A 13,539-nucleotide genomic window follows, 5' to 3' on the forward strand; every position below is an offset into this window, starting at 1 on the left:
AACTTTTCTCCAGCCAGGTTATGTGGCCTGGACTCAGACTTCCCTGTTGAACAGGATCAGCAATAAACCACCAAACGAATCAACGGAGAATACTGAGAGTTCTTAAAAAATTGTTAGAAACTCTTCTCTAATACCTAATGTGTCATGCTGGCAGTCAGGTTCAGTAAAGACTGGTTTCAAATCTTCCTCATTTGACTCTTTTTAGACACCCAAGTCTTCCAGTGATCTTGGGGAGAGGTGGACACGGGATCTTCTATTTTACATGATCAGGAGGTTGACAAACGCTCCTTGCTCTTTTATATACACATATTTGTGATAAAATTACTTCCCTTTACTCTTGGACTTTGCTGTTGACAGGTCTGACCTTTACAAAAGAAGAGAAATGGAATATACAGATAGGCAATGGCTCACTCCTTCAAAGTAGTGTGATACCCCAAACCAGCCTCAACTCACATCAGTTTCCAGATAAACTTTGAGGATACTGGGTTTGACCCACAATGATCTTCATTCCTTTGAATTCCAGTGTTGGAACACAAGGTGGTTTTTTTACCCTGCTTTCTACTGCCATACTCTAGATAATCTAGAGATTATCTAGAAGCCCAGTAACATGCAGAGGGAGGGATGAGAAGAAGAGATGCAGGGGTATTCCCCATTTCCTAAATGCACTTCTCCTGCTTCAGCCAAAGGGCTGTAAAGCTTACCACCATAGGGCTGGGCTGAAGAACACAAGAATTCCAGAGGATGGATATATTTTTTTGCCAGGACTTCAAGGGCTGCAGAACCCATAGCAGGAAATTTTAGCTGGGCTCCCTTTTTCATGAAGATAGTTTGTTGCTTTACTATCATTTATTTTTCAGGGGATCACGGGTTTCCTAACCTCTCAAGACAGTACTGACAGAATAACATTTACAACTAGATTGTCAGCCAGCACTCCAGCCTGGCTTCATTTTACATGACAAATTTGGACCAGCACTGAAGTGCAATCACATGTGCAATTGCACAATCATTGCTGGACAAAAACTGGAATCACAAAATTACGAATACTGTAAGTGCAGTGAAAACAGTGTACACTACTGCTTAGCACCAACACTGGAAGGTTTTCGTATTTATTGCCTTTTCAGCTCAAGAGTCAGCACTGCAAGAAACCTCCAGAAAGCTGAGAGGTCTCTTGTAGAGAATATGAAATTTGCCCTAAAGCAGAGCTGCTGTACATGATGTGGTGTCACTGCAACACCTCCATGCACAGATAGGTAATTCTTATTTTTCTAGTGCAATTTTGTAATGCAAAACTGGTTAGTGATGCGCACTTTGAACAATGTGCCTTAGGAGTTATTCAGTATAGGGCTGGTTTTAAGTCTTTTTAAGTCAAATGTATCCTAGCTGCTAAACCAATGTCATCTACTTTGATGTTAATTACAGAAATGGCCAGAATCATACATACAATGTAATATGTTCTGAGACTGAAGAGCCTGCCTCTCCTCTGAAATTTCCATCATATCAAAAAGACTTAATGAAGGTTTAGGAGTAGGAAGCATCAAGAGTAACTTCAGGTTCTCAGCCCTGAAATACCATTTCTAGTTTCCAGTGCCAGTAGTAGCAGATTTTATTTTCTGACTTCAAAACCAACAAAAGCAACAAAATTACTGCTATGCAACATTCAAAAACTCTCCCTAGCTGGCTGCTGCAAATCAAGGTTATTGGAGGGTTACAGCACTTCACTTGAAAGTAACAACCTAATAATAAACATTCGGTTGCTAAAGACAGAATCCAATTTCTGCCATTGTCATAATGCTACCAAAGCTGTGTGCAATAGCTGTATTAGAACTGGATAATTTATACTACACTAGAATTTACAGACTAATACAATCAAGGCTTAGAATTCGTGAGTCCGGCTCTGTGGACTCGTTCCTCCATGAAAGCATCCTCAGAGATCAATAACCCCCCATGCAGGAATACTTGCCACGGCTGAGAGGTACCTCTGTGAAAATGGCAGCAGAAAACCTTTGTTTCATTACAGTCTACCTTATGGTCTTCCAGGGAATAAACAACAGTTCCACTCCACAGTTCTTTAATTCCCAAGTAAAAATTTTTATGTGAATTTTTATTCAACTTCCTAGCAGATCTCTGGCTTCTGTGTATCAAGAAACTCTTGAGTAATTCATTTAGATTTGAAAATCTGAAGTAGGTCTACTAAGCAAAATGCTGAGGAGGACACAAACAAAGCCTACAGTGCCCCATCATCTCCAGCATTAGCTTTTGGAAAGACTTTCCCACGCCATAATTGGGTCAAAAGATTCTGCATTTGTTGCATTAGTCATTGCACAAACATTTGAAAGATACATAAACTGGCTACTGCATAATAGCTTAATCTTTACAAGGCCAAATTCTTCCCAAGGGTGGCAAAACAAGGACAGCAGTCGGAGTCCCCTCCATGCAACAGAGCAGGCAAACATAATCTCTGGGCTATACAATACAGACAAAAGTTGTTTAGTGTAAAACATATTGCTCCCAGCTTATCAAAGTACTCTAAGGATACACATAACATTAAGCTCACAGATGCTCCCATTGACTTCAATGGACACACTCAAAAAAGTAACTGGTCCCCTAAGACTGTATTGGTGTGGCACCCTATCACCCTGACTCTTGCAGAATCAAAATCACAATGTGGTAAACCCATGATTTCTTTCTCTCAGCTCCTCTCTTCTCCATTTTCAATAATCAAGAGAGCAGTGATAGTCTCTGCAAGCACAGCTGAGGGCTTCTGTGTCATCCCCTATAAATACAAAGCACAAATACCTGGTGGCAGAGACGAGCACATACCTGATCCTTTGCTGGTACCAGCAGTTCTTCAATCATCATGCTGTCTCGGGCATAAGAACTTCTGTTCAGCGTGTAGGACCTATCCGAACTGAAGGAGCGGAGGCTGTTGTATTTACCATATATCATAGAAAGTGCAGGTGACAATGAGGTGAACAAAAAATAAAAATAAAAAAATTAATACATGCAACTTCCAGGGATAGCATAAGATGGCAAAATATACATAATCTATGAAATAAATACAAGGGAAAAAATGGAATAATAAGTATTTGACTATAGTTAAATATCCCCTTCCTTACAATCAATATACCTAAGCAAAATCACAACAGATGTTTAATGCTTCGGCAGTAATGCCATGGATTTAGAATAAATCTAGAAAAGTGTATTCAAGTATTTAGATAAACTTTGATAAATGTCTTCACAGCCTAATCCTGAAAGGAGACCCATAAGGGCAGGTCCTGGGGGAGCTGTGGGTAGGTCACAGCAAGTGCCCATAGGGCTCAGATTGCTGAAGCTGTTTTAAGAGTGAGCAAGTTTTATGTGTGTTCTCTTTGTGGCGGAACCACTTTTGACTTTGTTATAAACACCCTAGTTATTCATTTAGTTAGAAATAAAAGAATAATAATTTTGATATGAAAGAAGAAATAAATTTGTTTATTGATGGTTAAATACAGATTCTAGTGCTTTGGGGATTATTTTGTGCATGTTAGACTATTTGGAATAAATTATGATGACTCTGAATATGTTGCAATTAAACCAACGTAGAAGTGTGTTACACTTAACCCTGGAAGATACATTATGGTATGTGCTAAAAACATGCTGCAGGTCTAGACATGCTTGCTACGTGACAAAAAATAAAGTAGTAAAAAACGTGAATTAATAAAAAGCAACATCCAACAACATGTTACACTTTGAACTAGCAACACTTTTCAGACTCAAAATTCTACAACTTGTTTCATGCATTTCGGAGTTGCTAATCGAACTTTTCTAGTCCCTTAGCACACATTCCTCCTTGGACTAGAAGCAGAAGTGGGATCTTAATTACACGCTGTAGGCATATGTTAAGCAGACTTTTATATGGTAAAGGGCATAAAGAAATCAAGTTATATTTGTTATAACAGAAGGATATTCTCTAAGACTAAGCCCACCACCCTACCAAAAAATAAAAGCATGTCACTTTCCAAGGCTGAATAAAATGAAGATGAGCAATGGCAGCAGCAGAAAGATGTAACACAATGCCATGCCTTCTTACCTGACTTTTGGACTAAAGCAATTTACAGTGGAAAAGAAACAGGAGAAATAGAAAGCAAAGAATCAGACAGGAAAAGCAAGATGTTATGGCTGGATGGCTTATATATTTCATGTGTTTATTTCTTAATGTTACACTCAGAATCAGTAGTAAGATACATCCACAGAATACCTTTTGCTAAATAAAACACTTCACAGGAAAAATATTGTATTTGTCTCCTCTGAGCATAACATGTGCAATGTAAAAAATGAGTTACACAGCAACAAATAGTAACGGCACTGCTAAAATCAGAAGCATGGGAATATTAGATTTCTCTCAAAGAAAAGATAACATAGTTGAACCCTCAAATCTATCTAACATATTTTGACCATGAAATTCTGCTCTCCTATCTGCACAGGGAGAAGTTAGACATGTGTGGGAAGAGTACTGGAATGAGTAAAAGGTGTCCTGTAAATCAGTGCCCAGCTCCATACACAAAGTGCACTCCCTCTCCACCATAGCTGTAGTGCTTCAGGACTGACCACATCTGATAGTGCTGCATAATGACCTTGCTCACACCTAGTTCTATTTAAAAGCAGCATGCTAGCTTTGTTAATTAAGTTTACAAACACATAAGACTCTCCCTTCAGATGTGTTTTGCTGATTTTCTAGCTAATGGACTATTTTGGCATTCCTCGTGAATATTTTATCATATATCCCTTATTAACTTACCTAAAAATTGTAAGTGAAGCAAAACATGGCTCGTCACTCCTAAAGAGCAAATTTGAACTGCATGCTTGCATTTCTAGCACGACCATAACAGACTGAAGGGTAGACAACTAAGCTTTACCTTTTGGGAGTTGCCATTTGCTGTTAGACAATGAACTCACTTTTTAAACCAGATCTTTAAACTACAGCATAGGAAAAAGTCCTCAGGGCTCTGGCTTATGAGGTTTAATTATTAGCTTCAGTACAATTCAACTGACAGTAAGTACACTGCAAATCCACAACTGTGGAAGTAATCTCTGCTCATACAGCTTTAGTTATTTTGAGCAACACACATTGCAGGCTTTAGCAAGATTCAAAAATGAAATCTAAAACGTTGATCTAGAAACACCTGAGCTGAAAACAACATTAGTCAGATATTATATTAAGCTTACAATATTTTATCAGGTTCACAGAAACTTTGGCCTGTTTCCTGTAACCTGTAATCCTGTACCCTGTCAAATGAAACCCTGCAACAAATTTAGGGTAGACCTACTTTTTTTATTTTTGAGAACATTTTTCTTTAATATTGGCTATCTCAGTTGGATAACTCACTAGCACCTTTAAAGAAATAAAAGCATCAAAATAGCAAAATGATTGTCATTCACTTTTTCTGGTATTTACATTTTTCAGCTGAATTAGTCCATTAAGGAACACTCTAATGTGAGTATCAATCTGACCTGCAGTAGTGAAAAAAAAAACTGGTTTTGCTGGCTTTTCTAGATCAGTTTCTAGACCAGTTGCAAACTGCTAGCAAAGAGGTGCCTTGGAGATGTTCAGAGCATGAGCAGTTAGATACCAGAAAAAGTAAATAATTCGTTTTCTGTGTCATTGCCATAAGAAGCCAGAATGGATAAAGAATATGAAATAAACCAGCAATGAACGTATGCTTTAAAGGCGCAGTATTATCATAATAAGGAAGCACACCCCCTCTACTTCATTTCGAAATAGACTCCAGCTCTCCTTGAAAAAGCGCGCTCGGTTTGTAAAAAACTTGTAACTGTGGTGACACGCAAACTCACGAAACAGCAAATACAATACCTGGCAGAGCGGGCTCCCAGGCTAAAGCCCATGTATCCCTCAGCAGGCAAGGAATCATCTCCCAACTCCTTCAGATCCTGGGGTCCGAGGTATTTGTCCGTATCGCCTGTCATTGCATCCTCACCTGTTAGTACAAAAGCCAGGCTGAAATCAGAAGCTCCATGTATTGCAAATGTTTGTGTGCTTAGTAAGTCATAACGCCCTGCTCTGTTCACCAACAAGGAATCAATCCCGTCACCCCCACTTTTCCCTAAGGCTCTTTCCATGTAGCACGTCAATTATCCACCCTCTGAACGGGCCTGAGAAATAATTTTATTGGGGCAAGCATAAGAAGCAAAACTCCACCTTGACATAAACCCATTAAAATTATACGAGGGATGACTTTTGCCCAATCGTTTAAGCATGCTAAAGGCTTCTTCCGTACTTTGCACCATTGCACTCACTTTTGCTTTCTTTACTAACAAGCCTGAGCTGACAAACGAGAGTCAGGTTATTCTGTAGGAAAAACAAAAACAAAAACTTGGCTGTGAGAGACAGCCTGTTTGCCCACCAGTTATGAAAACTGCAGCAGGCTTGAACGGACGCAGAATAAGAGGAGCGGCCCGCCTTCCTCTCTAGGTATTTCTCACTAACTTCTGCACGATTGAATGTAAGAGGGGTTACTTTTAGGGATTTGTTTTGTGATCTGATTCACACCGGCCCGCTGGCGTCCGCAAGGAAGCCCTTCGGACAGACACCACCCCCCCCACATACACAACCCTCCCTCCACGGCCCGGCGGGGCGAGGCAGGCTCGGCCCGGCCCGCGGAGCAGAACAAAGCCCTAAGCAGGAGCCCCGCACCCAAAACCCGCCCAGGCCTTACGGTCAGCCCGTCGGGAAAGGCCAGAGGGCGGTGGGATACATGGACACCGACGGAGGAGGAGACGATTAGTTTTGTTTTCAGAAAAAATGAAAGGAAGGAGGAAAGATAAATTTTCGGAGGGGAGGGCAGGCGCCGCAAAGGGTTAACGGAGCAGCTCCCTCTGGCTGGAGCATTTGCATAGCATTACATCATGCAAACCTACATTCCTGCATTGACAGAGCAAGTCCAAAATATGCCTTTTCCCCCCCCCGTTCCCTCAACAAGAGCGCACTCCCCGCAAGCTCGCTCCTCGCCGACATTCGCGCCCACTGCCTTTGTCGTGACCGCGCTTGAGGTGAGCGAAAGTTGCACAACCCCAAAGTTTCACAGCGTGTGTTCGGAGGTGAGTGACTCCGCGACCCCAGCTACACGTTTCCCACTTTCATTCAAGGAGTTTAGGCTAGTTTCCATTCACTTAACTCAGGAAACCACAGGCGAGCTCCGGTTTTAAACTAACAATCACATCTAAAAATACCCTTTCAGCTACCGCTCTGCAAACGGCACATACACAGACCGACTTTCTCCTCCAGCCCGGCAACAACCGGTATTTTAAGGTACGGTTTAAAAGCCAAAATGTTCATAGTATACCAGAAAGCATTAAAAAAAAAAAAAAAAAACAAAAAAAAAAAACAAACAAAACAAAAAACCAACAACAAAACAACTAAAAACCCAAACAAAAACAAAAACAGAAATAGAAACATTATACATTAAGTTGAACTTTTAAAAGTCTTACTGTTTTGGAAAGCCATTTTCACCAGCTTGGTCTATAAGAAATTTTTCCCTGGTGTTTCCAAGAATTCCTATTAGTCCTATTAGTCCTTAAGCAGTGATTTAAACTCCAAACCAGCACAAGCAAACTAATCCCTGTGGGTCATATTCGCTTTCCACTCAACAACCGAGATCTTCTTAACATCTTGATCTCTTCGTATGTATTTTAGGACATGTGCATCTTTGTCCTCCCAACTCAGATCAAAGTTCTTTACAAATATAAAACAAAATGAAAAATAATTACTATAGTTAAAGAAAAAATAAAAAATCCCCTTTTAATCAGTCTGCAGACATCCCTTTAAAGCTGCTGCTGATTGGATTACAGCCTCCCTTGGCAAGCCTCTTGAATAGTGACATAAATGCAGGCACTCCAGTTATTTGTATGTAAATAAGGGTGCTGCGAGGGTGTAGTTTTTCTGTAACTTGATACCGGGGTTGAGCAGGGAGCGCGGGGCTGCGCTCCCCTCCGCTCCGCCTCCCCCCGCGCCCGTCCCGGGCCGCCCCGGCGCGACTAGAGCCCTGCCTGCCCCCTGGGTGCCAGCGGCGGGGTCCGGGTGCTGCCCCACCTCCCCCTCCGCTCGCTAGCGTGGGATGCTTGTGTCCGGCGGGAAAGCTCGGGAGCTGCAGAAAAATGGACGGCAGCTTGGGAGGTGGGGAATGGCCCAGAGAGGGTGAGAGGTACGGGCAACCTTAAGCAACTACTAACTGGGCCAGTAAACTTGGAAACTTCTGCCCTTACGACACCTGAAGACAAGCGCTGCGCCACTGTAAGGAGCGAATAAGGCATTTTCTTCAGGAGCTGTAAGGAACAGACGAGGCATTTTCTTCACGAGCATCGTTTGTCAAAGGCAAGGTGAAGAATGATTAAAAAACTATGCCAGTTGAGCTGCAAAGTACATTAGATGTTATCCTGCTCTGCAGCTAATCCAGCCAGAGCAGGATTACTCTGATGAAATGTCTCATCAAAGGAAAAACTGCATATAGGAGTGGTAATTTCAAAGAATTCCAGACATTGTTCTGTGATCGTGGGAGGCTAGAGCAAAATGGGTGGTGCACGTTTCAGCAATCACGCTCTGTTTAATTAGGTGCCACAGCCTAATCCTCTGCCTTTCAGGTAAGAGCACGGTGTTTGCTCACAGCACACTGGATTCCTGCAGAGAGAGGTCCCATGGAAAAGTGAAGACAAAATTAATCTCTGAACACAAATGATAGAGAAATGCCCCAAAAAGTGAAGCACCCAGGAAAAAAAACACTGAAGAAAGGGAATACTGCATTGCTTTGCTGCGGTTGCCATCCTTCCCTTCATAATACCTTACGTATTGAAGAAAGATGACGTCCCTGTTAGCACTGGGCAAACAGAGCTATCATGAGTATCAGAAACTGTTCAAAATCCAGGAAAGAATAGCAGCAGGAGGTCAAAGCAAAGGCCCTTCAGTTCTGATATACCCTGTCTCTGACAGCAACCACACTTCAGAGAATAATACAAGGGCATGAAACAGTGGAAGTCCTCTGGGACATTTTTCTACCTGGAAGTGATGTAAGCACATATTTTCTAAACCTGCAAGTGGTTTTTAAACTCAAGAACAAGTTTTTGTGGGTTTTTTTTCTCCTTTTAAAATTCTTCCAGTTACACTTTGAAATCTTGTAAACTTTTTGTGTTCCCCGCACCAAGGATGTGTGCAGGGAGTCACACACAATTCAACTACCTGTTGCAGGAGGAGCAATGCTGGTTTGCCTCTTGCTGGTTTCACTGATGTCCCTTATTCCTGGACTTCTAGAGAGGCTATATGCATCACTGCTCACTTTGCCACCCACTGTTTCATACATTCTAGCCTATCCCTCATTCATCTTTTGCCATTTCCCCCCTTAAGAGTGTCCTACTCTCTTTACTGTTTTCTCTCCAAGAAGCTTTTCCACATCTCTCATCACCTTTGTCACCTCTTTCCATGTTTTCCCCATTTTTCTGGTCCCTCAGCATGTCTCCCACAGCTGGCAATGGCAGGAGTGCAGGGTAGGTGTTCTTTTTAGAGGCCAGCGAGAAATAGTCTCTCTGGCAGCAGGAGGGAAGGCATCGTGTGGCTTGGGAAAAGTCCCAGGCAAAATTTAATCATAGCCTGGGATACAAATAGGCATTTGTCATTGGCTTTGCTAAAGATCTCTGAGGCTTTTGCCTCTCCCTCATCACAGCCTGACCAGAGCTGCCTGATGGCAGAAGAGGTACAGCTACAGGGAAGAGCAAGATACTTCCAGTTATAGCCAAGGTTTTGGTTTCACACAAGTATGAAGAAAAGCCAAGACCAGACCACTGAAACTTTCATCAGTCTGTGAAATTTTATGGAGACAAAGAAACTCAGAAAACTGACCCTAAAAATGTAAAAAATCAGCCCCTCCCAAAATCATCAATACCAGACTTTCATGCACGGGGATGCAAAGGCATTGAAACTGCTGCATCTCAGCATCTACACAGGCATCAGGCAGTGTGCACGCATGTTCTGTTAAGACATCTGTCTAACCTACCAGGATTGATTAGCATGATATTTACTCCTACTAAAAGAGTAATCTCCATTAAATGGGCTTAAACCAGTGTCCATATTTACACCCGAAAGTTTATCTTCTGAAGACCAAATTAAAAAAAAAATAAATTAAAAGCTCAACAATAAGTGTTTCTCATAGAATCAACTAAGTTGGAAAAGACCTTTAAAATGGAATGGTTTGGGTTGGAAGGGACCTTAAAAATCATCTAGTTCCAACCCCCAATTCTTGACTAAATTCTCAACACCCGAACTGGTTTTTTGTTTGGATTTTTTTTCCCTTTGCTGCTCACATAGTCTCACCCCTCTTTGTATCAGATTCCATTGCTTGCTGTCCCTTGGCCTCCAGGACGGCAGCAGTTGGGGAGGGCTGTTGTGACAGAGCTCATTGCTGGGTTGTTGCAGTTGCAGCAGAGTTCCAGCTTCCTCCACCAAATTAAAGCTCTTGCATCCACTCAGGGGGATGCTCCAAGGCTCAGCATGTGACAGCAAAGGAGGGGTTTCCCTTCACGCCTTCAGCAGACTGCTCAGGTTGTGCTTTAGAATGGCTGATCCCCCCACTCTCCACCAGCCCCGTGGCCACAGGGTGCACCGCTGGGGCTCCCAGCTGCACAGGGTGTGGGTGCGAGCTCACATCTGGAGACAGTAAGAGGAAAGGCCCAGTTCCTGCAGTCTCGGGTTTCACATTTGAGAGATTTGCAATCTCTTTAAAAATAAAAGCAGAGGACATGTTCAGTGTGCATTGTAATTGCTCTATATTCTTCTACAAACTTTCTACTACACATGAAGATTAGCCTTCATTTTTTTCCCACAAAATCATATTCATGTCTTAAAAAAAACGCCATTTCTTTTTTGCGGTTTCCCAACATTTAATGTCTTTTGGGCAGACTTGCCAGAGTAGTCTAGGAAAAGGAAGGAAATCTCTCTCCTCTCATCCAGTCTGACTCCAAACCAAACTGTCCTTGCAGGGAAGAGAAATTACACAACTTTCATGTAAATACTTATTTAGTGGGCACAGCAAGCCATAAACACAAGGAAACAGTTTCCTGACTGAAACTCTACTTTCCAAGCCTTAAATTTCTCTTATGAGAGAAACCTTGAGGATTGTGGCATATTGAGAAATCATTAAAAAAGTTTCTCTCACTGAAGAGTTTTGCTGATGACATGAATGTTAGCCAAGTGAGGGAGAACGTGGATTTGGGTGGTAAATTTGTGCCCTTCTCTCACTTGGAAATTAGCTCCCTCACTGTGAGATTTGTTAGAGTGCATTCCCATCTTGAACATATTTATTTTGACTGGTGTGAGTGCATTGTGTATGAATATCCTATCAATATTGAGGAGTTGTGGGGATGGGTGTCAGTATATTGTCTTTACAGATGTGCAAGTCAGGAAAGAGAGACAGGCCAGCGGTTATTACCTCAGAGCCTGTAATTCATTGCATGTCTTGCACACTGGAATACTTCAACACAGATTAATACCTATTATTTGATTTGAGAGCTTCCTTGCAGTCTTAGGTTTGAAAATAACCTTGTTACATACTAACCAGCCTCTTAGCTCCCCTAGTAACAACATGGGTGCAGAACACAGTTTTTAGGTAAGGAATTGATTGCATTACCTGCATTCCTAATTTTCGTTTTTATTTGGGTTTTTTGTTGGTTGGTTTTTGTTGTTGGTTTGTTGGGTTTTTGTTGTTTGGTTGTTTTTATATTTGTAAAACTGAGAGTTAGTGACTATAAAAGCCTTCCACAGATTTGGCCTTAAAAATTATCCCATACATTAAAAGACACATTTCACAACTTTGGTTCTAATATTCATATTTCACATAGGAGTGTTCCTCACCTGTACCTCACCACATGCTGTGCAGTGGGATACAGCAATAGCTACTGCTCTATTAACTAACATGATTATGCATCAGTGTTCCAGTCAGTTAAAACAATACGCTACATATTTGAGCAGTACGATAACCTAAGAGTGTTATTTGGAAAACACAGGTGTATGGTAAGAACAGTATCCATTTGGAACTGCAGCAATGGGAACACAATGACAAGCTGAAAACAAACCAAAAGCCTCAATGCATGAATTAAACAAGAGCTGCACACAATGAACTTGCTAAATGTCTTTTACACCTTACTGCTTAAATGCTATAAAAATTAAAAGTAAATATATCACTAGACGTAAAGAAAGAGAGATTAACCAAAGAAACACAAGAAAATTGAACCCCATCACTTGTTTTCCTACTAGGGAAGAAAAACCTGCAGCTTTAATGCAAGTGAATGGGGACTCACAAAAATGCCTTCAGGGAACTGTCCTCTTCATCAGCTCAAGACCTTCCGGTTTCTGAATGTCACCTGGGAACCTAATCCTGCTGTGGCCTCTGGAAACCTGCAGTTCCTGGAGAATTTCTCACAGACTCCTGCACATCCAAACCAGGGAGGTCTGTCCTAGCAGGGCTTGTTTGTAGAGGGGAGGAAGCAGTTGCCAAAGGAGTTTTAAATACTTGAGGACCACTGAAGCCATATCAAACTTGCTCAGCACTGAGGAGTGAGCTGGGTCAGGCAGGTTGCTAGTGCCCATAGCTCAGGAGACTTATTTAGAAGCACTGAAAACAGAGGGCTTTATTGCCACTCAGTCTGCAGGATGATACAGACGAAATCTCAGCTTCAAGGTACTTCCTTAATACTACAAACACCAACATGTTGAGTCCAATGAAGCACCCTCCTTATTCAGGGCAAAAGTAATCTGATGTATTTTTACTGAATGTCATGACTGAAATATTATTAAAAAAAAAAAAAAAAACAAACCACCAAAAACAAAACCACAAAAAATCTCTGAAAAATACTTATTTCCAGGCTGAGAGAGTCCACTATCAATGTAAATCAACCATTTCAGAGCTAAATTTACATCAGAATTTAAAAAAACAACATTCCTTCTGCCATTCACTTTCACTATCAGCTGTTTCTCCCAAGGTGTTTTGATATCTGACCCTTTTGTCCAATATTTATTTATTCAGTTACAATAATAAAACAATTCTCCACTTTACAGAAGCAGCAGCAGAAGGGCTATTCCAGGAAAGTGAAGGTAAGTTGATTAAAAATTTGGGAGTAAGAAATTCAGAAAACATTAGAGGATTACCAGTAATAGCTCGAAGAATTTTTGAAAGTATTCTTAATTGTTAAACAGAAATTATTGTTAGTGAGATAATAAAAGAATGATCTGAAAGGATTAATTCTCTGACAGACGAAGTGAAAGGAAGAGGGTTAAGTATCACTGCAATACAAAAATGCACAAATACCTTCTTCAACATCTGACAAATATTCAGCATCACTGAGTATTTCAGGGGCATTGGCTTTACGAACTGTATGATTTAAATAAACAAAATAATTAAATAAAAGCATAGACTATCAATGTGTCAACAAAACAATCAATGTGAAACAATAACAATTGTGCAAAGACCATATCCAATTAGTACTGTTTGGTGGTTGTTTTTT

At 41.1% G+C, this 13,539-nt stretch overlaps 1 protein-coding gene across 24 annotated transcripts in view; it reads right to left on the reverse strand.

Moving 5' to 3' along the window:
- ANK3 (ankyrin 3) overlaps positions 1 to 13,539 on the reverse strand; it is a 373,667-nt gene that overhangs the window by 68,244 nt on the left and 291,884 nt on the right. For 12 of the 24 annotated variants that reach the window (XR_003991754.1, XM_032919989.1, XM_032919988.1 and 9 more), the window contains exons 23-26: positions 13,344 to 13,406; positions 5,852 to 5,975; positions 4,070 to 4,081; positions 2,821 to 2,923 (exon numbers count right to left, since the gene is read on the reverse strand). Coding sequence is in view for 23 of the 24 variants with exons in the window: in XM_032919989.1 (XP_032775880.1) it covers positions 2,821 to 2,923; positions 4,070 to 4,081; positions 5,852 to 5,975; positions 13,344 to 13,406 (302 nt within the window). In the remaining variant the exon portion in view is untranslated. Of the gene's footprint in view, positions 1 to 2,820; positions 2,924 to 4,069; positions 4,082 to 5,851; positions 5,976 to 7,485; positions 7,679 to 13,343; positions 13,407 to 13,539 lie in introns of those variants that run through there. The other 12 variants (XM_032919982.1, XM_032919983.1, XM_032919984.1 and 9 more) reach the window with 5 other exon arrangements.

Source organism: Strigops habroptila, chromosome 5 (genome assembly GCF_004027225.2).
Source record: "Strigops habroptila isolate Jane chromosome 5, bStrHab1.2.pri, whole genome shotgun sequence".
Taxonomy (NCBI): Eukaryota; Metazoa; Chordata; class Aves; order Psittaciformes; family Psittacidae; genus Strigops; species Strigops habroptila.